The sequence below is a fragment of the Stegodyphus dumicola genome, chromosome 9, assembly GCF_044657685.1.
Source record: "Stegodyphus dumicola isolate Sdum_Otavi_A_Nest chromosome 9, ASM4465768v1".
NCBI lineage: Eukaryota > Metazoa > Arthropoda > Arachnida > Araneae > Eresidae > Stegodyphus > Stegodyphus dumicola.
The window spans coordinates 52,442,402-52,470,016 of NC_140776.1; the positions used below are offsets into that span (position 1 = coordinate 52,442,402).

General features: G+C 33.3%; 1 protein-coding gene across 3 annotated transcripts in view; it reads left to right on the forward strand.

The window, feature by feature from the left end:
• Positions 1 to 27,615, forward strand: part of LOC118181322 (uncharacterized) — a 104,417-nt gene that overhangs the window by 23,089 nt on the left and 53,713 nt on the right. For all 3 annotated transcript variants that reach the window (XM_085823431.1, XM_085823433.1, XM_085823432.1), the window contains exon 3: positions 3,932 to 4,046. In XM_085823431.1, the coding sequence (XP_085679557.1) occupies positions 3,932 to 4,046 (115 nt within the window). The remainder of the gene's footprint in view (positions 1 to 3,931; positions 4,047 to 27,615) is intronic.

Below are 27,615 nucleotides of genomic sequence, written 5' to 3' on the forward strand. Positions count from 1 at the left end.
CAAATAAACGTTAAGCTTTTTTTTTTTTGTAAATTTTGATAGATATCCTTTAGATTATAATTGCTCTTTATTTTATAAATTATGGTTTCATATGTTTAATTTTATAATTTACCAGATTTAAATTGATGATCTATAGTTTGGAAAAAACCCTAATCCGGAATCACCGAAGCCCCGACGAGTCCGGATTAAAGACTTTGTACTGTATTGCAATTTGTACAAAATATGTAAAAACTGAAACTTTCATAAATTTGATGAACCGCGTGCTGCCGTAATAAATAGTCTCTCTCTCTCTTTTTTTTTTCCAATTTAAACATTGTAAAAAAGTGTTGCCAAATTATATTAAAAAAAGGTACTTTCACTTTCGACTTCTATTTGATAAACTGCATGATATGGTAATAGTCTTTTTTTAGTTTAAACATTGTTTAAAAAAAAAGTTGCTAATTTTTAATTTACTGAGGAGGATGCTCTTTGATATATTACCTTACAACTGAATATACGTAAATGGCTATGGAATAAAACTAAAAAAAAAAAAAAAAAAAAAATGTGGATATGCAACAAGAAAAGTTATCAAAGAAAGAACTTTCAATTCGACTAATGGTTTCAGAATATCATTGCTGACAGTGTTGTGTTTCATCTACTGTTAGGCAGGGGAACTAACATTGCTTAAGTGGTGTAATAAACATTTTAACATCTGTCAGAATACCATGCTTGACTGGAACACTTTTATGAGAGAGGATTGTGTGCTAGATTTACTTTATCAGCCTAAAAGACAAAAGATGTCCGTGGAAGAATAATCAAAATTGATAAGAGTTTGTTTGTGCAGCCAAAAGCAGCGGTGGGAGTGTAGTTTCACAATAGTGGATATTCGGTGGGTTATACCGTGAAAGTGGCTAGTGCTTACTTGTTCTTTTGATGTCATATTAAAAGCAGCTGCGGAGATATGGCAGCCACAAGCTCTATGTGAGTAGTTTAAATCTAATGATCATCTTGGTACTGTTTAGATGGGGGGGGGCGTGAATATCAAGTAGTACGAAGAAGAGAGATCACATGTGGAAACTTTTGCCTTTAATAATGTTTCGCTGTTTATTAGTAATCGTGCAAGGATTTACACTGTGGTCTTTCTGGCAACTTGGAAATCAAGTCATTGGCACTTGGATGACAGGTCTTGTTGATTATGACTTGATTTACGATATTATGTTTTTTTAGAAGTGTTTCCACATCATTCATAACACTTTTAAAAAATTTGTAACCATTGCTCCATGACCAACCTCAAGTCTGTCTGTGCCTATCATCTATTATTTAAATAGTTGGGGAAGCTCTTTCTATTACATTATTATTTGACTACTATGATTCTCTATTTTATATACCAGGAGAGGGAATCTTAAAAAATTATCACTTTTTGTCATAACTGCTATTTTATAATTTTTACATCTAAGAGATATGTGGATTAACATTCAGTCAATAATAGATACCTTTCAAATTTGAAATCTTTTACAAGTACTATTTTGGAAAATAGATCTATATTAATAGGGAGTCCTGGTGTGTTTTTTAAAGTGGGAAAGGACCCTATTTTTTGGGTCCAATCCACAATATATTTTTGAAACTGCTTAAGTCTTAACAATTTACTGAAACATTAAACTTTATTTATTCGGTTATATTTTTCACAAAATCATGACTTTTTTTCAAAAATGATTTGTTTCTTTTAATTACACCATAAAATTTATAAGAAGAATGTTTTGAATTAATTTTAACATTTAGCAGATGTTTAACAATAGATACTGAAAGTTTATCCCCTTTGATAGGCTAATATTTCCCTTCGGCAAAAAAACCATTGGATATTGGATTGTCCTTGCATAGGCAGCTTCCACATTGCAGGATGCCAACTGAATTTGCCATATGGGCACAAGGCATTCCTTGCATTACCTGCTATAGAACAGCCCTGTATATCTGTATCAAAAGATTAAGCAAAACTGGGTATGACACATGGGGAAAAGGTCACAGAACACACATACAATCTCTTTCACTAAAAGTTGAATTGTAGAAAAAAATGACACTGGAGGTTCTCCTTCATTCCCTGTGCTGCGTGTCACTGAGGGATGTGGAAGCACAAAAAGAACTTTGAATTGAAACTTTTGAACTGTTTCAAGATTATAATGTATGTACCGTTGTTTTATCACAGTGTGAAAAATATACATACATTTATGCATATTTTTTATGTAATTTCTTCAAATATAATGCAGGATTCTTAACATTTGGTGGCAACAGTTTGAAAAGTGAAACGGACATTTATAGTGAACCAACGAAAAATCGCAGAACGAAAACAATAGTCCTTCAGGGACAAAAAGCTCCTTTGAACTAAAAAATTATCTGTTCAGACATGGGAAATATTTATTTTATAAACTGACCATCCAAATTGGGGGGAAGCATTCCATTGTTTTAAATAATTATTTTCTTTGCTGAGTTAGTTTTCTAATGGAATGTGTGTTTCCTCTCATCTGTGTTTTCTTTTCTTCTTTTTTTTTAATAATTGAGTACTCTTGTTTTGAACCGTTGGCCTAAAATGTGATTTTGTGATCTGTATCATGAATTTCTGGGAGTTAATTTTTAAATTGCAAAATGCCTATTTTAATTGTTTAGTTTAAAACTGCAGACTTTGCTATGTTAATTCTTTTATTTTGAAAGTAGGTTGTCTATTTATTTTTCAGTTCCGTTCTGTCATAAATTTAGAAGAAACAGCAAGGGGAAAAAATAATAGCGGAATTCAAATTTTTGTTTTGTTTTAGATTTAAGTGGGAGATTAATTTTCGATCTCAAATTGGAGTGTACTGAGCAGTTTGTACAGTCAAAAGTTGTTAATCCGGACTCGTCGGGACTTCGGCGATTCCGGATTATCGATTTTTCCGGATTATAGATCATCAGTTTAAATCTCGTAAGATGGCATGCAGAAATTCTAAAATTAAAAATATGAAACCGTAATTTATGAAATAAAGAACAATTATGATCTAAAGGGTATCAAAATTTACAAAAACAAAAAGCTTAATATTTATTTGTTTACTTTATTAAACATTTCTTTCAATGTAAGTTGTTTAAGATGCTTCATTTTATGTGATAATACTTTCTCTGTAATTCTATAAACAGACATAATTTCTTATTCAGTTACAAAGTTCCGCTGTTCAAGTCCCGTTAATTGCTGTGCCGAGAATACCGACTAACTTGTCAATCGAAATTTTTTCGTTTTCACTAACTTCTCTGTCACATTCTTCATGTCTTTATCCATTTTTTGCAGCAATTCCACTTTTTGTTTGTTGGACATCGAAACATACTTTCGTTTTGTAGATCATTTGGAAGTTCCAGCATCGGAAATTCTATTTGACATAATCGAAAGTTCAAGTTTACTTTTATAAAATTGCTCTTACAGTCTGCAAAAAATAATAAGCGGGATCCAATTCGAAGATTAAGGAACAACGCAGTCATTAACATTAACTGAAATAGATAATTAGATAATTTTAGCTTGCACCGTCCGTTATACATTAAACATGCAGGCGAAAACGTATTCTGCACTTGCGCACACGCATATGCGCAGTAGTCAAGGTCTTACGCGCATGCGTAAAACGCCTGTGTGCATGTGCCAACGCGGCGCATGCGCAGAAAGTTTTTAGCTTTGAGGCCCGGATTATAGATCATTCCGGATTATGGGTGTCCGAATTAACGACTTTTGACTGTATTTATTATTTTATATTTTATTTCATCCTTTTAAAATATATGTTGTCTTAAATACATGTTTCGACTGCTCTTTTTTCATATATTGATAGTCATTTTTTGTGAGAAAAGAAAATGTTAAATTTTGTTAACTTCCTGCCTTAATGATCATATTTCTAAAATTAAAGTGTTAAAAAATTAAGTTTTTGTCACATTTATCTTATTTTGCTAGGCATGCCTCGTAACTAAAAGAGCCACTAAACAAGAAAAAAAACTTATGTGCATCAAAAAATGGGAACAACTTCGTAATGCAAAATTGTTGAAGAAATTGAAACAAACTATTAATGGTAAGTTTGCATTTTGTGTAATTTATGAATATGCACGATTATGTTAAATGAAAAAAAAGATTTAAAAAAATGTTTAATATATTTTATGTTGCTTTGCAATGCACATGTTGCTTAGAAGTATCTGCTAGCCATAATTTGATACTTATTTTTGACCATTTAACTATTAAAAGTACAAAGTTTAAAAAAGTGTAGCAGAGCTAGTAAGCTTTCTTGGATTGAATAACTTGTAAAATATGTGTTTTGTAAATAATAATAATTCAGAATTTTTATTATGCTGCTTAAGCTCTTACCCCCTTTTTTAAAGTGTATTTTAAATTACATGATTCGGATTATTTCAAAAAATTTCAGAATTTATGGTCTTTTGTGAAGAAATTGTTTTCTCCTACTTATAATCAACTTCAAAATATTTCTGAATTCTTCAGATTTACAGGTTATAAAAAGAAGGGACTGATACAGAAGCTTCTTGAAAGCCGAATATTGTTTTCATAGTACAGTACAAAGTCCGTAATCCGGACTCTTCAGGACTTCGGAGATTCCAGATTAGGGGTATTTCCCGGATTATAGATCAGCAATTTAAATCTGGTTAGATGGCATGCAGAAATCATAAAATTAAAAATATGAAACCCTAATTTATGAAATAAAGAGCAATTATTATCTAAAGGGTATCAAAATTTACAAAAAAAAAAAGCTTAATATTTATTTGTTTACTTTAAACGTTTCTTTCAGTGTAAGTTGTTTAAGTTGCTTCGTTTTTTGTGCTAATACTTTCTCTTTAATTCTATAAATAGACATAATTTCTTGTTCAGTTCCACTGTTCAAGTCCTGTAATTGCTATGTCGAGAATACCGACTAACTTGCCAATCAAAATTTTTTCATTTTCAATAACCTCTGTGTCACTTTCTTCACTGTCGGAAGCGGTACATCGAAACATGCTTCCGCTTTGTGATCCTTTGGCAGCTCCAGAATAGGAAACTTTTTGGCATAATTGGAAGTCAAGCTTAATTTTTATAAGATTGCTCTAACAGCCTGCAAAAAATAATAAGCCGGATCCAATTAGAACATTAGGGAACAGTGTAGTCTGGAAAATTAACTGAAATGCCTTAGAATCAGTAAAGATAATTTTAGCCTAGCTTATACTGTCCGTTATACATTAAACGTGCATGTGTAAAGCATACTCCAAGAAAAGTTTGTGGCTTTGAGATCTGGATTATAGATCATTCCGGATAAAGGACGTCCAGATTACAGACTTTGTACTGTACTTGAATATGATTTCTAACTGAAAAGGAAAATGCAACTATAATATTTATTGTGTTTGTAACTAAGGAAGTTACCATCACGGAAAGCTGAGCATTTTATGCTTGATAGGGGGGTGCAAAATATATTAACTTGCAAGTTCTTTTGTATTCTACATGATGTCTGCTTCAGTAGAATGAAATTAGGGTCATCTAATAATCATGGAAATCGTATTTTTTTTATTCATTGCTTAACTGTTTGACTTTTGATTTGTGGGTACGCTGTGCTGAAAGATATCTGATAATTATCTGATCATTTATTTTTTAGATTAACCGTTACTGTTAGATACTGTAAGCTAAGCATTCTACTAAATTTAATACAGTCAAAAGTCTTTAATACGGACTCGTTGGGACTTCGGCGATTCCGGATTATTGCTTTTTCCGATCATCAATTTAAATTTGGTAAGATAAGATGGCATGCAGAAATTATAAAATTAAAAATATGAAACTGTAATTTATGAAATAAAGAGCAATTATTATCTAAAGGGTATCAAAATTTACAAAAAAAGAGCTTAATATTTATTTGTTTACTTTATTAAACATTTCTTTCAACACGCGCATGCGTAAAGCATACATTACGCATAGTCGAAATTAGAAAATTGCAACTATTTGATATGTATTCGTGATATTTATAATGACGAGGAATTTGATTTAAATCATATCAAAGACGGAATACATCGAGATGAAATACTGCATTTAGTAAGGAATTATAAGCCAAATAAAATAAAAACATCTGCCCTGAAGATGATAGTGCTGACAGATAAACTTCCAATTCATTGCGCGCCGCGGCGTTTCCCCCCCTTGCCACAGAGCAACGTGAAATTGATAAACAGATTTCGGAATGGTTAGAGAAACGAAGGATATGCCTTTATCCATTTTTTGCAACAATTCCACTTTTTGTTTAATGGACTTCGAAACATACATTCTCTTTGTAGATCCTTTAGATATTAGTAAATATACATCAGAAATTCTATTTGACATAATCGAAAGTTCAAGCTTACTTTTATAAAATTGCTCTAACAGTCTGCAAAAAATAATAAGGCAGATCCAATTCGAAGATTAAGGAACAACGCAATCTGCAACAACTGAAATAGATAATTAGATAATTTTAGCTTAGCTTACACTGTCCGTTATACATTAAACGCGCATGCATAAACGCATATGCGTATGTGTAAAGGTATTATGCACATGCGTTAACGCATGCGCAGAAAGTTTGTAGCTTTGAGGTCCGGATTATAGATTATTCCGGATTATGGATGTTCGGATTAAAGTCTTTTGACTGTATCTTATTTTCAGCAAAGCACTCACTGTATTTAATAAGAAAGTATGCATACTTGTAGAATTTTGTTTGACTGTAATCCTTATAAACTTGTTTTGTTCTTCCATCTTCTGAAGTGCTTTTCTTTTATGTTATGCAAAAAGTATTGTAGTAACAAAGAAGTTATGAATGAATCCAATTTCCTGAATATCTTTTGGCTCAAAGTGATATCACTCTGAGGAAACTAATTCTGCAACATACTGTCAAACTAGTCCTTATTACTTAATTCTTTAAGATGATTTTTCTTATTTGTGTTGTAAATATGGGCATAATCAAGAACCGAGCCAGGGGGTGCAAAAGGCTTCCATTCAGAAGTTAAATTAGGACTGGATTGGAATTTGCCCACCAAATGGGTCGAGTGGAAAGACAGCTGAGCATTAGTAATTTGGTTCAAGAGTTCGAATAATGTTGAACTGTCTAGTTGCATGAATATTTTCATGTTTTTCACAGGTATTCGTCTAGGATTAATGCAAGACAGTTCCCCCTAAAAAAATCTTCATGAAAATAGTTCACTATAATACATAAGAAGTCAGATTGTTGAAATTTGGGTAATAGGAACGTAGAATTTCCTAAACTTTTATTTTAATCTTTAACTTATACTAGAATAATTTTAATTCAGTCTGTGCTAAAGCTGTCTAGAACTTCCTACTTATTTCGATTCTTCTTTCTTGAATTAACTTTCAATGTGTCATAACTATATGTATTTAATAGTACTTATAATGTATGATTGAGACAAAAGCATAAGTTTTGGTTTGTTTTATTCCATTGTGGTCAAGCATTCAAGAGCTGTGAGTCTAAAGAAAGGGATATCTTCTTAGAGGAAAGGAAAACTGGTTCGTATTTGTGTTAAACATGGGAAAAACCCACCAAAATGGTCAAGCAACCAGCCCAGATTGGCTGGGATTGGAACCTGGGCGATCAACGACTTTACCACTCGGCCTTTGCTGGGTAACCAAAAATACGAGCGTATTTTGTTTGCGGGAAAAAGTCATTGTCATGAAGTCTTCATCTTAGCTCTTTCATTATGTCAAACTTTACGTTTTATCTCCAAAAGTTATGCCGAAATTCTATCTCACTTTCAAAAATTTTTAAGCAAAATTTAAATCACTAAACACTGCACCTTTTTGCTAAACTTTTCAGCTGGTATGTGTAACATAATTATTGGACAATAACTTGCAGTGCTGATACAATATATAAAAGTGCTGATATAATGCTGCTGGAAAATCTTTTCTTTGCTGATAATAAAGAATTCAAATATGTTATGAATGTATACCTTTTCTACAAAATTTGTTTCATTTATAGTTTTGAGCATTTGCAGTTCAGAGGCAATGTTTCAAGCTATATACTAGTGGAGGGCAGAGTTTCCTGATAAAATCTCTGTTGCTAAGATGTTATTTCCCGAATATTAAAAATCCATTAATGTGTTAATAATATATGTTTTATTTAGTTTCTGTATATGTTTAGATCAAATCTTGAAAACAGTTTTTGAATCTTCTATCAACTGAAATGCCTTGGAAATTTTTACGTATGTACCTGCGACATTAGAATAATGTTACACCCTAAAATATTTCAAAATTAGAGGTAGATTTTTTAAAAATTTCATAATGATATTTTCTATCATATCCTTATTTTAATAATTTTTTTATCATTGTATCATTAAATAGATCGTAAAATAATATTTTAAATACATTGGTTTTGGATCTTCTGAAGTAATTTACTAAATTCTGCCATTTTTCAAAATTCATTCTGTTTCTGTTATATCACATTGTTAACAGTCAGGGATTTCTGAACTGGGAAATTTAATCCCTAGTTAGCAGTATAATTTGAAATGATGAACATCCAAATTACGTAAAAACAGAAAAGTGACATGTAGTTATAATATACAATAACTTACCTCTAAAAATATTTCTTATATCTATCATATCATTTGCTATGTTAAGAAATCAATAATTACACTAACCCATTCTGAGGCACTTTACAAAGCTTGATTAATTGACAGAAGAGTGAAGAAGGGAAATAAAGCACACTAATTTTAATATACAGTGAGTCCCAAAATTGAGGGTACACTTAATGCTAACTTAATTTGTAGGCTATTAAGAATAGAAATTATTATGCAAGTTTCCTAGTTTTGTCCCATTAAAAAATATACATTTTTCTTCTTAACTACGCAAAAAAATAAGTTATAAAAGTCTGTTAAAAAGATATTATATTACTTAAAGGAAAATCTTCAACTTCTGAAAGTCGCAAAATTGAGAATACATTTCTTAAATGACTGTGTAAAACTACCAGCAAAATTTAAAAAATAATTTGTACCTACGATTTATACAAAAATACAACCTTTTAGTATCCAAATATTCCAAATTTGAGCTTACTACCTTTGTGTGTGACAAATATGGAGAATAGGAAAGAAACAACTATTTAGGAAAGAAAAATGGCCATTAATCTGTCTAATCAAGGCAAATCTTTGAGAAAAACAGGAGAAATACTTGGAAGAAGGGGGGGGTGTGTGCTAGTAGCTGTAATGTCACAACCCCTTTTCTTCCCGGGGGGCGGGGGTTTTTAGAACTCCAATTTCCGGTAGCTACCACAGCAAGTTTTCAAAGTAACCTAATTAGCAGTTATTAGCATTAATACATTTTACAACAACACTGGGCTAAGTACCAAGGATAATATAACAAGAACTATATTGAGGCCAGTAAAAAAACAAACATATAATCAACATAATACTGAGAAATAAACTTAATTATACACATACAAATAAGGAACGTATAATTTTCTGAAAAATGGAACATACATTCCTAAGTTTAATATTAATTATATATCTAGCCAGGCTGAAAAGGGAAACCTTGCAGATTTTTAATTTTCCGTTTGTGATAAACTCTCAATGGTAACCCAACACCTGGATGAGAACTACTACATTTGACCTCAATAAACATGTACATTTAATTTGGCTTTAACATCAGAAAAAACTACTTCATTACAAGTTGGATTTACATCTGTAAACACAACGTATTAATTTTATTTAAAATGTATTTTCACGATTGGCAACAACAGTTTTTTTCAGAACGATAATAATTTGAACTCGAATGTTTTTGAGCAGTAATGTTGATGGTAATGTTTCTGAATAAAGCAAGTAACTAACAATTAATGTTTGACGGAATGTGTTTTTAGTAAAGGAACTAATTAATTGCTAACATTTCAGAAGTGGGATAAACTAGAATTATTATCTAGATTTAACAATGTATTGCCTTAATGTATGCTAAGCCTAAACTGAATGCGGAAGCGCGCCAAAACTGAAAGTAGAAAGGTACGTGAATTTATAAACTGTTTATGTTATGTCTAAGTATTAAACAGAAAGAATTTAAGTATAATTATTGTATTATTATTTGAAAATTGAAGTCTAAGATGACTTATTTGGCAAGAGGCAAGAAATGTGACTTAAAAGAACTTGCTTTGGAACTTGATGTAGATGTCCCTTCTGATATTAAAATTGTAGGCTTAAGAGATATGATTTTGAATAGTAAGAATTATAATGAAGACTTTACTAAACAAATGCTAGATAGAATTATAAATAATCGTTTAGACAGGCAAAAGTTAGAAATTTTAGAAAAAGATAAGCAAAGAGCACTTGAACTTGAAAAATTGAAAATAGAAGCGGAAATCAGAAGTAGTAATGTAAATGATTCTGTTCCTTCTAATGTTAGTAGAAGTAATATTTGTGATATGAGTAAATTAATGCATAAGTATGATTTGAATGAAGGTGATATAAGTTTTTATCTAGTTTTATTTGAGAGACAGGCACGACGTATTGGGTTAGAAGAACAAAACTGGGTTTCTCAGCTGTTGGGTCTATTGCCTTATGAAATAACTCAATTAATTGCCCGTGAATCAGAAGAGAAAGCTAATGACTATAAGCACGTTAAACAACTGCTACTGAGAAAATTTAAGTTAAGCCCTGAACAGTTTCGGCAAAAGTTTGTTGATCATATTAAAACGTTGCGTAATACGTGGAAGGACTTCACGTTTGAATTAAAAAAATTATTTTGAAGAGTGGCTTGCTGGATTAAATGTAACAGATTTTGACTCTTTAAAACGACTTATTATTACTGATCAATTAAAGAAGAGGGTCCCCACTTCTATCCGAGACCATTTCATTGATGATTGGTCTAAATTCATTAATCCTGAAGAGTTGGCTGAAAAACTAAATGAATATGAAAATATTCGGGCAGGGATAAAAGTACTTCAAGTAGAAAATAAAACTTTTAGGCATAATTTTAAGCTCAAATCTGGTTCTAAATTTTATGAAGGATCCTATAATCAGTATTCAAGACAAAGAAATGTTAAAGATTCCATGCAGACAGATGGTAATTTCAAATTGGGTTTTAAAAACAGTTTTGATAATAAATACAATCTGAGAGATAAATTTTATAAAACAGACGAAAGCAAAAGGGAATTTAATTCTGGCATCCACAATGAAAAGCGTGAGCCGAAATGCTTAAATTGTAATGATTATGGACATATAGCGACGGATTGTCCACAGCCTAAAAAAGAAATTATTTGCAGGAAATGTAATGAAAAGGGTCATACTTTTAAAAAGTGTACGTCTAAGAATCCAGACTTGACAAATGTTAAAAATTATTTATCTGTGGACCAGAATTCAGGTGTTCACCAGCTGTATATTTAAAGTATGCTCGCATCAATAATGGGGAAGAAATTACTGCAATCATAGATACGGGTTCTGGTTCGTGTTTATTGAAACAGTCTGCGGCTAAGAGACTGAATCTTATTATAAAACCTGATGTGGAGGAATTGTTTGGTTTTGGGAACCAGAATAAACCAGCCGCTAGAACATTGGGAAAAGTAACTGTTAACTTAGAGATTGATAATGTGGAAGGAAAGGACATTACAGTTCTAATTGTAGGAGATGAAACGCAACCAAGCGACTTATTAATTGGTCGAATATGGATTGATTTACCGCATATTGCATACGCCAAGATAGGAAATACCTTGCACATACGCTATGCTAATGACTGCCCATTTTCACAGTTGCAAAATGATAGCAACACTCCGCGAATTAAACTGAAGGCTTCCCAAGAAACTCAAATCGAAAGTAATACGGTTAATTTCGTGAAAGTTAAAACTGATGAAATAAATAATGGTTATGTTTTAATAAGTGGATCGGAAGATGAGTTGGGCTCATTATTGGAAGTAATACAGGGAGAAACAGTGATACCAGTCACTAACTAGAGCGATCGAAAACTAATTTTGAAAGAGAATCAGTGTATCGGTAGAGCGGAAGTAGCAGAATTAGTTGAACCAAGTTCAGATCAGAAAACTGAAAATTCAAGTCAAAAGGAAATACTGATAATTAATGAAATTAAGAAGTTTAGGAGACCGATTACTTTAGAAGAAATTAAAGTTAATAACAGTATTACGCCAGAGAGAAAACAGGAAGTTTTACATTTGATAAATGTGTATCGAGATTGTTTTGCATTAAATATGGAGGAATTAGGGTGTACAAACTTAACAAAAATGGATATTAAAGAAATTGAATGGAGTAAGCCTATTTGCATGAAGTCGTATAAAACCAATGCCGAAGAGCGTGCTTCTATAAAGAAGATAATAAATGAATGGAAGAAATATGGAATTGTTACTGAAACAAGATCTCCGTAAGTCCAGTTTTACTCGTAAAGGGAAAAAAAAAAAAAAAAAAAAAAAAACAGGTGAATTACGATTAGTGATAGATTATAGAAAGTTGAATTCGCAAACTGTTAAAGATAAATTTCCACTCCCTAGGATAGATGATCTTCTTGAATGTCTTAGTGAGTGTAAAGTTTTCACTACATTGGACTTAGCTCATGGATATTTGCAGATTCCTTTAACTGAAGAAGCGAAACTGAAAACAGCTTTCATCACTCCAGATGATACTGGTCAATTTGAACGTATGATCTTTGGGTTAGCTAATGCACCTGCAGAATTTCAGACTTATGAATCAAGTTTTAGGTCCATTGCTTAATAAAGAAGTATTGTGCTATTTGGACGACATATTAATTCCGGCTAAATCTTGGGAAGAAATGATGGAAAAACTTAGGAAAGTGTTTGATAGATTGAGAGGAGCAATGCTGACATTGAAACTGACAAAATGCGAATTTGGAAAAGATAAAGTTGAGTATTTGGGATTTCTAATAAAATCAAATGGTATGCAACCTGGACCAAGAAAAGTACGAGCCATATTAAACTTTCCTAAACCAACCAATGAACATGAAGTTAAACAATTTTTAGGTCTTACAAGTTTCTTTAGAAGGTTTGTACCGAAATACGCAGAGAAAGCTGAGCCGCTAACGAGATTGACAAAGAAGGATGAAACATTTTGTTGGAACGAAGATCAGCAAGAAGAATTCAGTACTTTAAAGGATCATTTAACTAATGAACCAATACTAGCATTATATAATCCCGAAGCAGAGACTGAAGTGCACACAGACGCGAGCAACAAAGGACTGGCAGGAATGCTGTTGCAAAAAGGTGAATATAGAAAGTGGCATTTAGTTTATTGTGTAAGTAAAGGAACAAGAGAAACAGAAAAGAATTATCATTCAAGCAAATTAGAATTAATGGCTATAGTTTGGACTTTGACGCAACTTTGACAATTTTTAATTGGAATCCGATTTACGGTAATTACAGACTGCCAAGCTTTAGTTTATTTAAACGCGAAGAAAACTTCAAATCCTCAGGTAGCAAGGTGGAGTAATCTGATTCAGGAATACAATCTTGAAATAAAGCACAGGCAAGGCAAAAGAATGAGTCACATAGATGCATTGAGCCGATCGCCAGTTGATCAGCCAGAAGAAACTTTAGACTCTATAATTGAAAACAACTTGGAAGTTTGTTTAACGCTAACGATAGATGAACAAATTCTTATGATTCAGCATTCAGATCCAGAATTATGCAAATTAATAGACATTTTAAAGAAAAAGATAAATGATAGAACGAATGCAGAGAAATATGTAACTGAAAATTACGTCTTGAAGAATAATCAATTGTTTCGTAAAGTGAAAGATCAGGAAAAGAAGAAATTGTTATATGTCATACCTAAATCAATGAGAAAAGGTATTGTAGTAAAATTTCACGATCTTTTGGGACATTTTTCAGCAGACAGAACTGTTGCCAAAATAAAGGAATCATACTGGTTTAAAGGAATGAAACGATATGTTTTGCGTTACATATCGATGTGTTTCGAATGCCTAGTAAATAAACTGCCTAGTGGTAAGAAACAAGGAGTACTGCATCCAATTAGGCCTGGTAGAAGACCTTTTGCAATTATACATATAGATCATTTAGGACCATTCGTAAAAAGTTCAAGAAGAAATACAGAATTATTTGTAATAATTGATAATTTTACGAGATTTACACGCTTATATCCTATGAAAAGTACTGCAACCAAGTATGTGTTAGTTGCATTGAAGAGTTTTGTAGATGATTTTGGGTTACCAGAAAAAATTATCAGTGATAGAGGAACATGTTTCACAGCGAAGGAATTTCGAAAGTACTGTCAAAATAATGGAATCAGTCATACACTCAATCCAACTCAACATCCATGTGGTAATGGAATGGTGGAAAGAGCAAATCGAACAATTTTGACTACGATTAAAACGAGTATGGAAAATCCGAATCAGAGAGACTGGGACAAAAAGATTAAGGAATGCGAAAGAAATCTAAACAATATGATAAATAAGACTACAAATAAAACTCCTTTCGAAATGCTTCACGGTTATTCACCAAAATTTAACGACGGATTGATGAGGATGATTACAGATGAAGACGCAAATGAATGGGAGAATCCACTAATTTTACAAAATGAAGCTAGAAAGAGAATTGAAGATATGCAGATGAAAATGAAAGCAAATTATGACAAGAAGAAAAGCAATTCTTTAACATTCGAACGAGGAGAAATAGTAGTTATGAGAAGAGTACCTAAATCAATTGGAGAATCAACCAAAACACAAGTATCGAGGACCTTTGGTAGTTACAGAAGTTTTACCAAGTGATACCTATAGAGTGACTCAATTAGAAGAGAAGGTGAAAGGACATTTCTTTAGTACGACAGCTCATGTGAGCCAATTAAAGTCATGGCAGTGTCAAGCTGAATCAGAAGAAGACGATGATGATGGTGATGACATTAGTGTTACTGGGGATAACGATAACAACACGCCGCATATTACTAAAACTAGGACACGGAAAAAGAATAGAAAACGACGCTGAATCTATATGACAGCTAAAGACTTTCGAACTATAAACATTAATATTACAGATTTAATTTTTTTAAATATAAGTTCTTAATGTTCCGAGGTTGTAACTAAGTCAGGATGCCCAAATGTAAACGAACGTATTAATTTTATTTAAAATGTATTTTCACGATTCGCAACAACAGTTTTTTTCAGAACGATGATAATTTGAACTGTAATGTTTTTGAGTAGTAATGTTGACGGTAATGTTTCTGAATAAAGCAAGTAACTAACAATTAATGTTTGACAGAATGTGTTTTTAGTAAAGGAACTAATTAATTGCTAACACATCATTCATGAAGTAGCTATATTTAATCCCCTTTGACCATTCAGTATCAGGCACTAATATAGATAAATGATAAACTGGGGATTCTTCTACTTTCCTTGGTAAATTTACACTACTAGGTGTCTTGGGCAATTCTCCTACGGATTTTCTAGGCATTCGCAAACCTCCCAAGTCTGGTTGGTACGAAACATCATTTAGCTGATCTACAGTTTCTTGTGCGTGCCGAACCGAAAAGGTAATTCTTAACTTGTACACCTTTCCCAAAGAGTTACTGTGATCGTTTAACGCGACTAAGTCACAAGATGGCTTTACAATGTCACTTTTCTTTTGTAGGTCCGCTATAAAAGAATATTTTATTGTAGGCAGTGATAGTTCATTCACTTTCATTTCAGGCAGAAAGAAATTGGTTTTCTCTATCCTTTGTGTTTGAGACAAGACTTTACCCCTTTCTATAGTGAGGGGAGAAACTTCGCTTGAGGGTTCGAGTTCGCCGCGTTCAGACTCCAGTGGACAACCTTTCCCCATTTCATTCTTTGATTGACTCGGAGCTTGAATACCTGTTTTCACCTGAAAGAAAAGTTTATCGTGTTGATCTACGGCTAATTTTTCGGCGGTTCTGTTTCCTAACAGATAATGTTCCAATTCATTTCGAGTGACCGCTGCTTTTGTTGTTACTTGGCCAAAAGTTCCTTCTATTGTAACGTTTGCTAAGGGTAAACAAATTGGGGCCTCATCAAACGGGTGTTTTACCCAAACAGTCTCGCCCGTCAGCATCGAAGGAGTGCGATATTTCTTGCAAATTACGTGAATGCATGACCGGGTATCTCTCAAAACTGGAAGATCAAAACCGTTCACTTTAGCCATCGTTAGATACGGGGCTAAACAATCTTCTTCAATCTCCTGGACTCTATTTACAATAAACGGAGTTTTGAGATCCCTTTTAATTTCCGGACATTGAGGCCTTAAGTGTTGGGTTGAACCACAAGAATAACACTTAAATGGTCTTCTCATATCAAATTGACGCTCATCCTGATTCCAGAGATGTTCCTTTCTGTCAGAGGCATATCTATCTTCCCTTTCCGACTGGTGATACTTTAGCGGATCCCTCGAATTTAAATTATTTGTATTTCCCCTTAGTGACTCCGAACTATGAACAATAGACATCTTCTTCCGGGGTTCACGCACATTTTCATATTCTTCCAGCATTTCCGCTAATTTCTCTGGAGTCGTTATCTTCGACCATTCGTCAATAAAATGTTGCCGCACTTCGACATTTACACGACGCTTCATTTGGTCTGTTATCATGAGCTCCTTTAAAAGTTCAAAATCCGTAATTACCAAACCTGCAATCCATTCTTCAAAGTAATTCCTTAATGCAAAGGCAAAATCTCTCCAAGTGGTTTGGGGGTGTTTCTGAGATTGCACGAATTTGATGCGAAATTTTTCTGGACTAATTTTGAACCTTTTAAGCAGTATCCTTTTTATATAAGCGTAATCATAAGCCTGCTGTTCTGGTTCTCGCATAATCAGCTGAACTATGTCAGTTGGCAAAATTGTCAATAAAACCGAAACCCATTCTGATTGGTGAAGATTCGCACGCTTTGCTTGGCGCTCAAACATGACTAGATACAAACTGATATCGTTCTCTTCAGGATCAAATTTTGGCATCATTTTTTTTAGATCGTATCGGCTTTTTTTTAGTCCATTTTCTTCATTCCCACCATTTCCAGAGTCATTTCCGTTAGCGGCTGGTAAACGTAACTTGGATAATTCAAATTTCTATCCTGCCTTTCTTCTTCTTCTCTCCTAATTCTTTCCTGCTCCTTTTTTTCTTCTCTCCTAATTCTTTCTTGCCTTTCTTCTTCTTCTCTCCTAATTCTTTCTTGCTCCTTTTTTTCTCTCTCAAGCCTCATTGAAGTGATATTTTCTAACAGGCCTTTCACTAGTTCCTCCTCATAGGATTCATTTCCCATAATCAGCTGTCTTAAATCCAATATCCTAAGTTCAGGGCTAACTTTTTCCCCTAACTCTTCAGCCAAGGATTTAAGATCCTCTTTCCTAACTTTTGCTAAGAATGCCATGATACAACCAAAATTATGATCCTAACAATTTTAGCTCCCTCACACTACAGATACATACAATTGATTTAAACAGATATCATTTTCACAAGAGAGAGTAAAAATTAAACTTTTATAATTTTTTTCACAACCTATTTTACAGATGTTAGACAAAACAAGACAGTTTACACTATAATATGCTTATTATACATTCAAAAATAAAAACAAAAATTGTCTACTTGAGGACGTATGAAACTACAAATAATATTATCCTCTGAAAAGCTTTAAATTCAGTTGCGTAAAACACGCTTATGATAATACAATATACTTTCCTCAAAGTTTGGGATATGTTAAAATATGCATTCAGAAATACAATAAATTACACAATACCTATCCATATGCTAGCAATTAACCTTAATATGACAACAGTTAAAAGGAAAGATACTGAGGTTTTATCTTTCCCCTTTTACTCCTTCAATAGAAAAAAAATTCTCAGTTCTTACACAAATAAAAGTTTGACACACCTTAACTGAAATTCTAATATTTATAACATTCAAAACGTCTTAGAAATGATACGTCAGAATGCCACCTAACATTAAAACCTTCAAGTTACAGTAATTCTACTCCTTTACACAATCCAATATATAAGTTTAATTTAAGCACAACACATTAACATTTCAGATATTAAAAAAAATCTATTAACACAGGTTTAAATTCTAAATTTTATACTTTCTTATTGTAACATAAAACCCAAAAAGCACATTTCTTTAAGCATTACAGGAACAAGTTGACTTAAAACAGTTATGTGAACTTACATACTGATTTACAGAAATAAATTAAATTACTTTACTGCCTCAATATAAAAATCCAAGGTACTTACCCGTCTGGATTGGAGAGTTGAAATGGTTGTGATGCAAAACCGGATGCCGTCACAACTTCGCTTCTCACAATTTAAGATTTTATGGACCCTGATGATTCAGGCACCTATATAATGCACACACACAAGATCTGATGATCTAAATTTTCTCGATCACAAGGGTAATCACCCACATATCACTTTTCCAATACTCTACACATCACAATGATCTGATGATCTTCGGACAATGATTGTCCCACACGCTCACTGCGGTAAATTTTCTCGAACACAAAGATGATCGCACAAGTAACATCTTTATCACCGCGCTTAAAGATGAGCTTATTTCAGGAGACTTTCATTCCTCTTTTTCTGGACTGATGTCCGTAACCTCTTCGTGGATTCTATTCCCCACTTCGAAAAGCTGTAAATCACTTTTCGAACGGATGTTCGTAAATTCATGCTGCACTTCAGAGCCTGGCGGTCTGTACTATCTGCAAACACTGATGATATCCGGACAATGACTGTCCCACAATCTTGAGATGATTTTTTAGGGCCTGACGGTCTGTAATTTCTGCATGGATTTTCTCATCTCGTCGCTTCAGAGAGCTGTAATCACTTTTTCGAACTGATGTTCGTAACTTTTCGTGCTGCACTTCAGAACCTGATGATCTGTAATATCTGCAAAACACTGTTGATATCTGGACAATGACTGTCCCACAATCTTGAGATGAAATTTTAGAGCCTGACGGTCTGTAATTTCTGCATGGATTTTCTCATCTGAACTGCTGCCACCATTTATTATAGCTGTAACGTCAGGACACCCGTGTCGGGTGAAAGAAAGACAGGTTGTCTTTTAAATTATTTATTTTATAAACTAAAATAGATTTCTTGATTAAAACATAAAAATAAACTGATCATTACATCCCTAAATCATACAATATCCGCTAACGCAGATTGGATGAAAAAAAGCGTCCTTTTTACTGTAGTTACAGCATAAAAAAAACCTATTGTTCGACCGAAACCACTGGCGTGGTTTAGAACGTAAAAGATGCGTCCTGTCACCTCAAAATCACACGAAGAACTCTTCCACAAAGATTTCACTCGTTTTGTTATCTGCGAAGAGAAACATAATTAGTTCCTTGTGTCCGGAAACTCCCAGGGGTTTTTTTCTGCAGTCCTGCTTTTTGCAGGTATGGTCCATTTCGTTCGCGAACAAACAGGAAGTTATAATTCAGCACCTGTGCCCGCGGGGGGGGGGGGTGCTAGTAACTGTAACGTCACAACATTCTAAAGCCTAAAGAGTTCTGGAATGATGTTATTTTCAGCGATGAGAGTAAATTTAATGTTTTTGGCAGTGACGGTCATCGTGTGGTATGGCGCAAGAAGAATTCAGCTTTAGATCCAAGAAACACAATTCCAACTGTGAGGCATGGAGGTGGGTCAGTAATGGTTTGGGGCTGTATGGCATCATTGGGAATTGGAAAGCTAGTGTTTATTGATGGAATAATGGATAAAACAGGTTATCTTAATATATTGAAAAATAATTTGAAGGACAATGCTACTCAATTGGGACTAGGATCAAAATTCACATTTCAACAGGATAATGATCCAAAGCATACAGCAAATACTGTCAAAGAATGGCTGCTGTATCACTGCCGAAATCAGCTGAACACACCTCCTCAATCTCCTGATTTGAACGTGATCGAAAATTTGTGGTGCTTGAAAAAGAGGTCCGAAAACATCAGATCACAAGTAAAGAACATTTGAAAAATGTACTAAAAGTGGAGTGGGAAAACATTTCACCCGAAATTACGAAAAATCTTGTCGAGTCAATGTCCCGGCGGCTGGAAGTTGTCATCAAAGCCAGTGAGTATGCTGTAAAATATTAATGTGTTGTTTCTTTATAATTTATGTAATAAAACAATTACATGTACCCTCAATTTTGTGAGCTCAGATTTTTGACGATTTCTGTTGTACATTTTGTTTCTATATTTCATGCATTCTTTTATGTCTAGTCATGAATAAATATTAAGATTAGGTATCTTTCTACATCCTCGTCTAAAGGTTTTGGTGACTTTCTTTATCTGACAGTTTTTGTTTTCATTCTAAACATGAATTCTGTCGTAGAAGGGAGTGTACACTCAGTTTCGGGATTCACTGTACATTTTCATAGTGTAGGAGATGGAATAAATGAAAAAATGCTGAAAGCAAATAAATATGTGGAGAGCAGTTATTCATTATTATTGCTAGACCAAAAATTTGCATGGTATATATGACCGTTTTTATGTTCTGATTGGTTGACGAAAACCTTTGACCTCTATATGCAAGTGATTTTCAATAGCTTCAATGAGTTGTTATATTCTACAGCATATGCTTTTTATTAACACCGAGTGCTTTGCCACGTTCTGCAATGAGAATATAATCATGAATGAGTTTGCAACAATTTCCTTTCCTCTTAATCCTGCAGATACATGAGACTCTAAAATTGCTTAGTCAGGGCCATCTTAAGACATGGGCCGATTGGGCTCTAGCCCAGGTGCTTTACCGTAATCAGATAAACTAAACCCGAACTGCATGAAGTATTTTAACCGTTTTATCACTAGAAAGCATTCTTCTAATTCCATACACATATTATTATTTTGTGCTTCTAATTTAAGAGTGAAATGCTATCAGAAGGCAATTTTATAATTCTTTCCATATTATGGTTATTTATGTCATCAAGCAGAAACTTTTCTTTCCTTGAATATTGCAAGTTATATGGTATTTGTTTCAATAATTCCGTAGCCAAAAAAATGGTGGTATAGTACAGTACAAAGTCTTTAATCCGGACTCGTCAGGACTTTAACAATTCCAGATTAGGGGTATTTCCTGGATTATAGATCAGCAATTTAAATCTGGTAAGATGGCATGCAGAAATTATAAAATTAAAAATATGAAACCGTAATTTATGAAACAAAGAGCAATTATGATCTAAAGGGTATCAAAATTTACAAAAAAAAAGGGGGTGGGGCTTATATTTATTTGTTTACTTTATTAAACATTTCTTTCAATGTAAGTTGTTTAAATTACTTCGTTTTATGTGCTAATACTTTCTCCTTAATTCTATAAACAGACATAATTTCTTGTTCAGTTACAAAGTTCCACTGTTTAAGTCCTGTGATTGCTGTGCCGAGAATACCGACTAACTTGTGAATCGAAATTTTTTCGTTTTCACTAACCTCTCTGTCACTTTCTTCATGCCTTTAACCATTTTTTGCAGCAATTTCACTTTTTGTTTGATGGACATCGAAACATGCTTTCGCTTTATAGATCCTTTGGCAGCTCAATCGGAAACTCTTTTTGACATAATCGAAAGTTCAAGCTTACTTTTTATAAAATTGCTCAAACAGTCTGCAAAAAATAATATGCCGGATCCAGTTAGAAGATTAAGGAACAATGCAATCTGCAACATTAACTGAAATAGATAATTAAATAATTTTAGCCTAGCTTATACTGTCCGTTATACATTAAACGCGCATGCGTAAACGTATTATGCGCATACTTAAATGCTATGCATGCACAGAAAGTTTGTAGCTTTGAGGTCCGGATTATAGATCATTCCGGATTATGGACATCCGAATTAGAGACTTTGTACTGTACTTACTTAAAGCTATATAAATGTTAACTGAGCACTCCACACTTAAAGCTATATAAATGTTAACTGAGCACTCCACTTTCCTTCTTCTCCACTTGTTTTATGGCTGACCACCACAAGGTGTCAAAGGCACTGTTTAAATCAATACTATTAAATGCCATGTGTTAGCCATTGATTTTATTTTCTAAAAATTACACATTAATTGACTCAATTACACATTAATTAACAGCAATTAATGTGTAATTGAGTTGCCTGTTCTAAATACATACTGGCTAAGATAATTCTTCTGATGCAAGTGATTTTTCAGCGTGTTCATCAAGTGTGCTATATGGGATTTAGATGTGGGACATATCTGAGATCTGGACAGGTTGCCCTATGCAGGCTCCAGAGAAATGACTCCGGACCACGGTCAGACCTCCAACAAATGCACTTTGTTAAACCAATGAAATCTTTTTTGATGATAGTGTGCTTATTGTGGAATGTATGCAGCAGGCCTTTTGTGCACATAAGCCGACATTATTTAGTAAAAAAAAATCTTAAAGTTTCAGATTTTAAATTACGTCCAAAGGGGCATTTTTTGTAACTTTTTTTGTGTTACCTTTACTTATTAAATATCATGTTCTTTGCACTGTAGGTAAAAAGGTCCCCCCCCCCCACACACACAGAGTGTTGCCGTTGCTCGCTTTAAAATTGTTGAGTTTGTTACTCAAAAATTCATTAAAGTTTTACAAAATATGAAATCGATAATAAAACAAATTCCAAATTTCAAATTTGGTCTTCCACATGCCCATATTTGTAGGAGGACTTATGTCATTCAAAATTCGATGGTTCTATGTACCATTGTTTTATCGCAATGCGAGAAATATGCATACATTTATGCAGATTTTTCATTATTTAATTTCTTCAAATATAATGGAGGATTCTAACATTTGGTGGAAACAGTTTCAAAAGTGATTTGCCGTTTATAGTGATTCAATGCAAAATCTCAAAACGAAAACAATAGTCCTTCAGGGACAAAGCCCCTTTAAACTAAGAAAAAAATTACAGTTGCACAAATATTGGTAGTGTAGCCAAGGTTTGCAGCTATCTGGTCAGAATTAGCATTTATTTTCCTTTTTAACTGGGCTGACATATTTGTCTTTTTGTGAAGGTCTTCATACAGTCAGCATGCCTCCTGGATAGCAGTTCCACCTTCAGCAGTCTTCTCTAACTGTGAGATAACACTTTTTGACATATCTGTTGATGTGGGAACTTGAGTTGGATTTTTTCCTGCATCTAGATGTCTAGTTGCTCGATCACAATGCTCAAATAATATCTTAGATATTCTGCAGTCAATAGTTGCTGCCAAAAATGAAAATATATTCAGAAACAAGTAAAGTTTTTTTTTTTTTTATGGAAATAATGTGAAATGTCTACCTTTTATATAGATGAGATTTCTTGGCCTAGAGAACTTTTCTGCAGTTATTTTTTCTGCATGGCTGTTAGGAAAGAAAATTTGCATAAATTAATTTATGTATAACAGTTATCAAGCAGTGTCAATCTTATAAGTAAATTTTCTGAAAATGAAGAAGGAAGCAAAATGGGGAAGTTGCATTATAAAAAAGGGGCTACATTTTAGTTACAACAAATATTCTGGTGAAGAAATGAAATCTTCCTGCTTTTAATCCTTTAGTGGTTACGGAAATTTTCTGTCATTGTTTTATTATGCTTTGTTGCCCGTAACATCCTGCATTTTCTTCTGTCATTTTTAGTGATACATAGAGGATTTTAAGGTTAATTTTTAATTAGCTGTGTGCTATGTGTCTTAGTGGAACATTTACTCTTCTAATTTCTTACTTGTACTATATTTCTATACTTGATTTATTTTACAGGAACTTGTATTGCATGTAAAATTCAGTAATCTTGAGGCTAGTTAACACTTTACCGATTGGCCGCCTGTTAATCGGCTTTTTATCGCCAACACCAACCGACTGATCGCTTATGAATCACCTATTTTTCGCCAACGCCTACCAACCGATAGCCTGTTAATTGCTTTTTTCTCGGGGCTACCATGGGGATAAACAATTGCCATTTGCTATATCATCTGCATTTTATTATTAGTATTGAGGTACATTGCTCACTTGCGTCAAATGTGTTGCTTTGTAAACTTCCACATTTTCACACCGTTTAAAAAAAATTTACTATTCACAATGAGCAAAACACATGGTACTGGAGAGTTTTATTGAGACAATTTATCAGATTGTCCTGACAGTTATTCAGAAAGTGATAGTGGTGACGAAAGTGATGGCAGCGAGAATCTGTGGCTGAGCAACCGGTTGGACATGTGTATGCTGTTGAACTGCTAGCGATCGGTAAAGTGTTGAGATTAGAAATTGTGTAATGCTGCCAAGTACTACTGGAATCACCTTTGTTTATATCAGAATCTTATAGCAAAATTTTAAATTGCTTCAGAACTTAAATCATGTATCGTCTTTTATTAAATGGAATTCTTGAGATTTCACTTCATCAATTAGTAAAGGATTATCTTCCTTTCATGGACTGTTTCAACAATAAAGTTTTTGTGAGATGATTCTTGTTTCTAACAAAAAATATTAGATTATTTCCAGGAACAAAGTCAGCCCTGCTGCATTAGGATAAAAATCCACCTAGCAAGTAGAGCTCTTTTATGTCTCATTACGTCAGAAGATTTCTGACAGTTTGCTAGAGTTTATTTTCAGTTGTTTTAGATCTATGGATAAACACTGCGGGTTTTGAAATTATCATTGTCCATATATATGACAGCTCATCACGCATTTTTGATGATTAGAGATATTTTGTTTTTGATTAATATTTCCTATTCTGCTTCCATTATCATTTTGTTTAATGTGCAAGACTTGTTGCATTTTACACACGAGTTTCATGTGTCCAGCATTGCTTTGATATTTGAAGGTTTAAGCTTTGCCTAAATAAGAGCTAGATTGGATGGCATTTTAACGAGTTGAAGTAAGCCAGCAAACTTGGTATTAAAGATTACGATGATAATCACCACTAGATTGAAAAAGCGCATACAAGATTAAATTAAAAATCATCAGAGCAATATCCCTAGTATGATTCAATGAGCACTTCAGATATTCTGAAAACTTCTAATTACGTCATTAGGTTGCCATTAATATTACACTCAAGTCCGAAATTATCTTTACAGGCCTGAAATAATGGATATCTCAGAAACTGTGGCATATAATTTCCTGAATATGTGTGGAATGATACATAACATTGTGACGCTTAAAAACAAAGAAAAAAATTTAATAGCACTGCATCTGATATAAAACTATAGCATGAAACAATAAAAATAGTAGTAATATATTGCAAGGAGAGTTCGAGAGAAAAAATATCTGGGAAAAATATGAATTTAATATGGAATTAACTATTATGAATTTAATATGAGGGATGTGATCAATAATGAGTTGTACACATATAACACAACATGTTTAATGCTAGCAGTAATGTTGTTAACATTAGTTTTACATCTCCAGGAGAAGGATGTCTGCATGCAACTGCTTTTCCTAGGTAATCCCGTAAGTTCTCTGTTTAGTTAAGATCTGGAGATTTTGCTGCCAAGGTATTCACTCGATATCTTCATTTCCAGGGAATTCATCAATGAGGCTTCCTCGGGGTGGATGAGCATTATTTTTTCCATAAATAAAATGTCCAACTTATGTGCAACTGTCTGAAGTCTTACATAACGTTCTAAGACTTGATCTTGATATTTCTGGGATTAATCTACTGTTGGAAATGTGTAGGGGTATATATCCATCAATCATTATTACACTTGCATTATCAAAACAGTCGCATTGCGTAACATTCAAAGCAAGATTTCACTTTCCTGATTCTGTTCAGATGTAAACATAGAGTCGGACGTTAATTTAAACCTCGACTCATTAGTTAAGAGAACATGGGACCGTTGGTGTTCAATCCTGTTCTGATGGTCTTTGCACTATTTGTTGTGAAGACAATGAAACACGTGCCTTTGGCTTTCTGGCATAAAGGCCTTTTTATTAAGCCTTATGTATACAGTTTCCCATGATACAACACTTCCAGTGGCAGTTGCAAAATCTGAATTCAACTGCTGAGCAATAGACTTCCCGTCACCAAAGTCAGTTATTGCTAGATACAAATCTTGAGAAGCAGTTTTTATTTGCTTAGGGCCTTGTCCAGGCCCTAAGCAAATAAAATTGAAATATATTCACTCGTAACGACTTCCATGATTGTCTGCTCTGCTTCTTAACGGCTAATGATTCGTCATCTCACAGATTTTTTCAGCTGATACTTTGGAACTGTAACAAACCATTTTGAGTAATTACACACTGAAATCAAACCCTGTATTGTAGAAACTCACTCATATTCACTTTGAGCAAATTGCTTTATTCACCCTCAGGTGAACCTTGATTTTCATATCAAAATCCATTTTACCACTTTTGATTATATAATACTAGATTTGCCTTTCATACATTCCATGGAAAACTAGATTACATTGGTGGGATAGTCCATGGAATATCATTATTCTGGGGTTTGTAAACAAAAAATTGGACATGAATGTTAAACCCCCCTAAAAAAAATAAATAAACTGAAAACTCCTCTTTCTATCCCCCCTGCCTTTCTTCTTTTTTATTATCTGTTTCATTTTTTTAATGAGGATATTAATTTATTATACTCGTAGTATGCTGATATATTATATTAGCTTTTCTTCATAATAAATATAAAGAAAAAAATGTTATTTTAAATCATGTTTATAAACTTACATACACTTCTGTGCTGCTATACGACTTTTCTGATGTCCCTGAACTTTGTTGGATGTTTGGATTATAGGGAACCTCACAGAGGCCTTTACCTAATATACAAGTACATGCAAACATTATTTTATCTATTGTATATATTATATCTATAAAAGTCCTTATGCAGTTTTTATATTCATAATCATTGGATGTAGTACTACATACTTCAGTTTTCATAGGTTTGGTTTGGCTGATGTGATTACAGCAAAGCCTCGAGGGCTATCTGCTTGAGGGAAGGGATCCCTTCATGGAAGACTTTCTAAAGGAAACTGGCTTGTATGCACATTACACATGAAGAAAACCACGAAAATGCCCATGGAGCCAGCCCGTTCTAGGGAAAAATTACAACATAAGTCTTCTGAGCCTACGTGCAAATTTATCTAAAAAGGCTGGATATGCTTCAAAGGAATGCGACAAGTTGACAAATAGCAAGCATTTCTTGTATATAAATTGGTGGTTACATACCTAGTCCCCCCTCAAAAAAAAAAAAAAAAAAAAAAAAAAAAAAAAAATAATAATAATAAATAAATGAATAATGCTAATAATATAAAGAATACAGATAAGCTGTGGATGGATGTCTTCTTGCATTAGTTCATTTTACAACAAGTACTATGTGATAGGTTCATTATCTTGAGCATTGTCAGAAATTCTTGAATGGAATAAAGAGCATGTGTAAAGTGTTTTTAAGCTTAGAAAAACAGCGACTCAAATCCGTGACAGCTGTCAACTCTTCCGGTTTTCCATCACATCACCTGACCTCCCAGAAGATACAGATCTCCCATTTTTAATTTTTAGCCTTTAGCAAGAAACATGTTTCATAACAAATAAATGAAATGTATCGAATTAATAAAACTTAAATTATGAGATTTCCATTCCTCCCACCTCTAGTGATTTTTTGCATAATATTTCGTATTAAATTTTATTTCATCTGAATTATATTTTTTCTTATTACATTTTATTGTTCTTATTAAATTTTGTTTGATCTGGCTTTCTTAATCTACTGTAGACATTTGTAGATTTTTATTTGAAGATT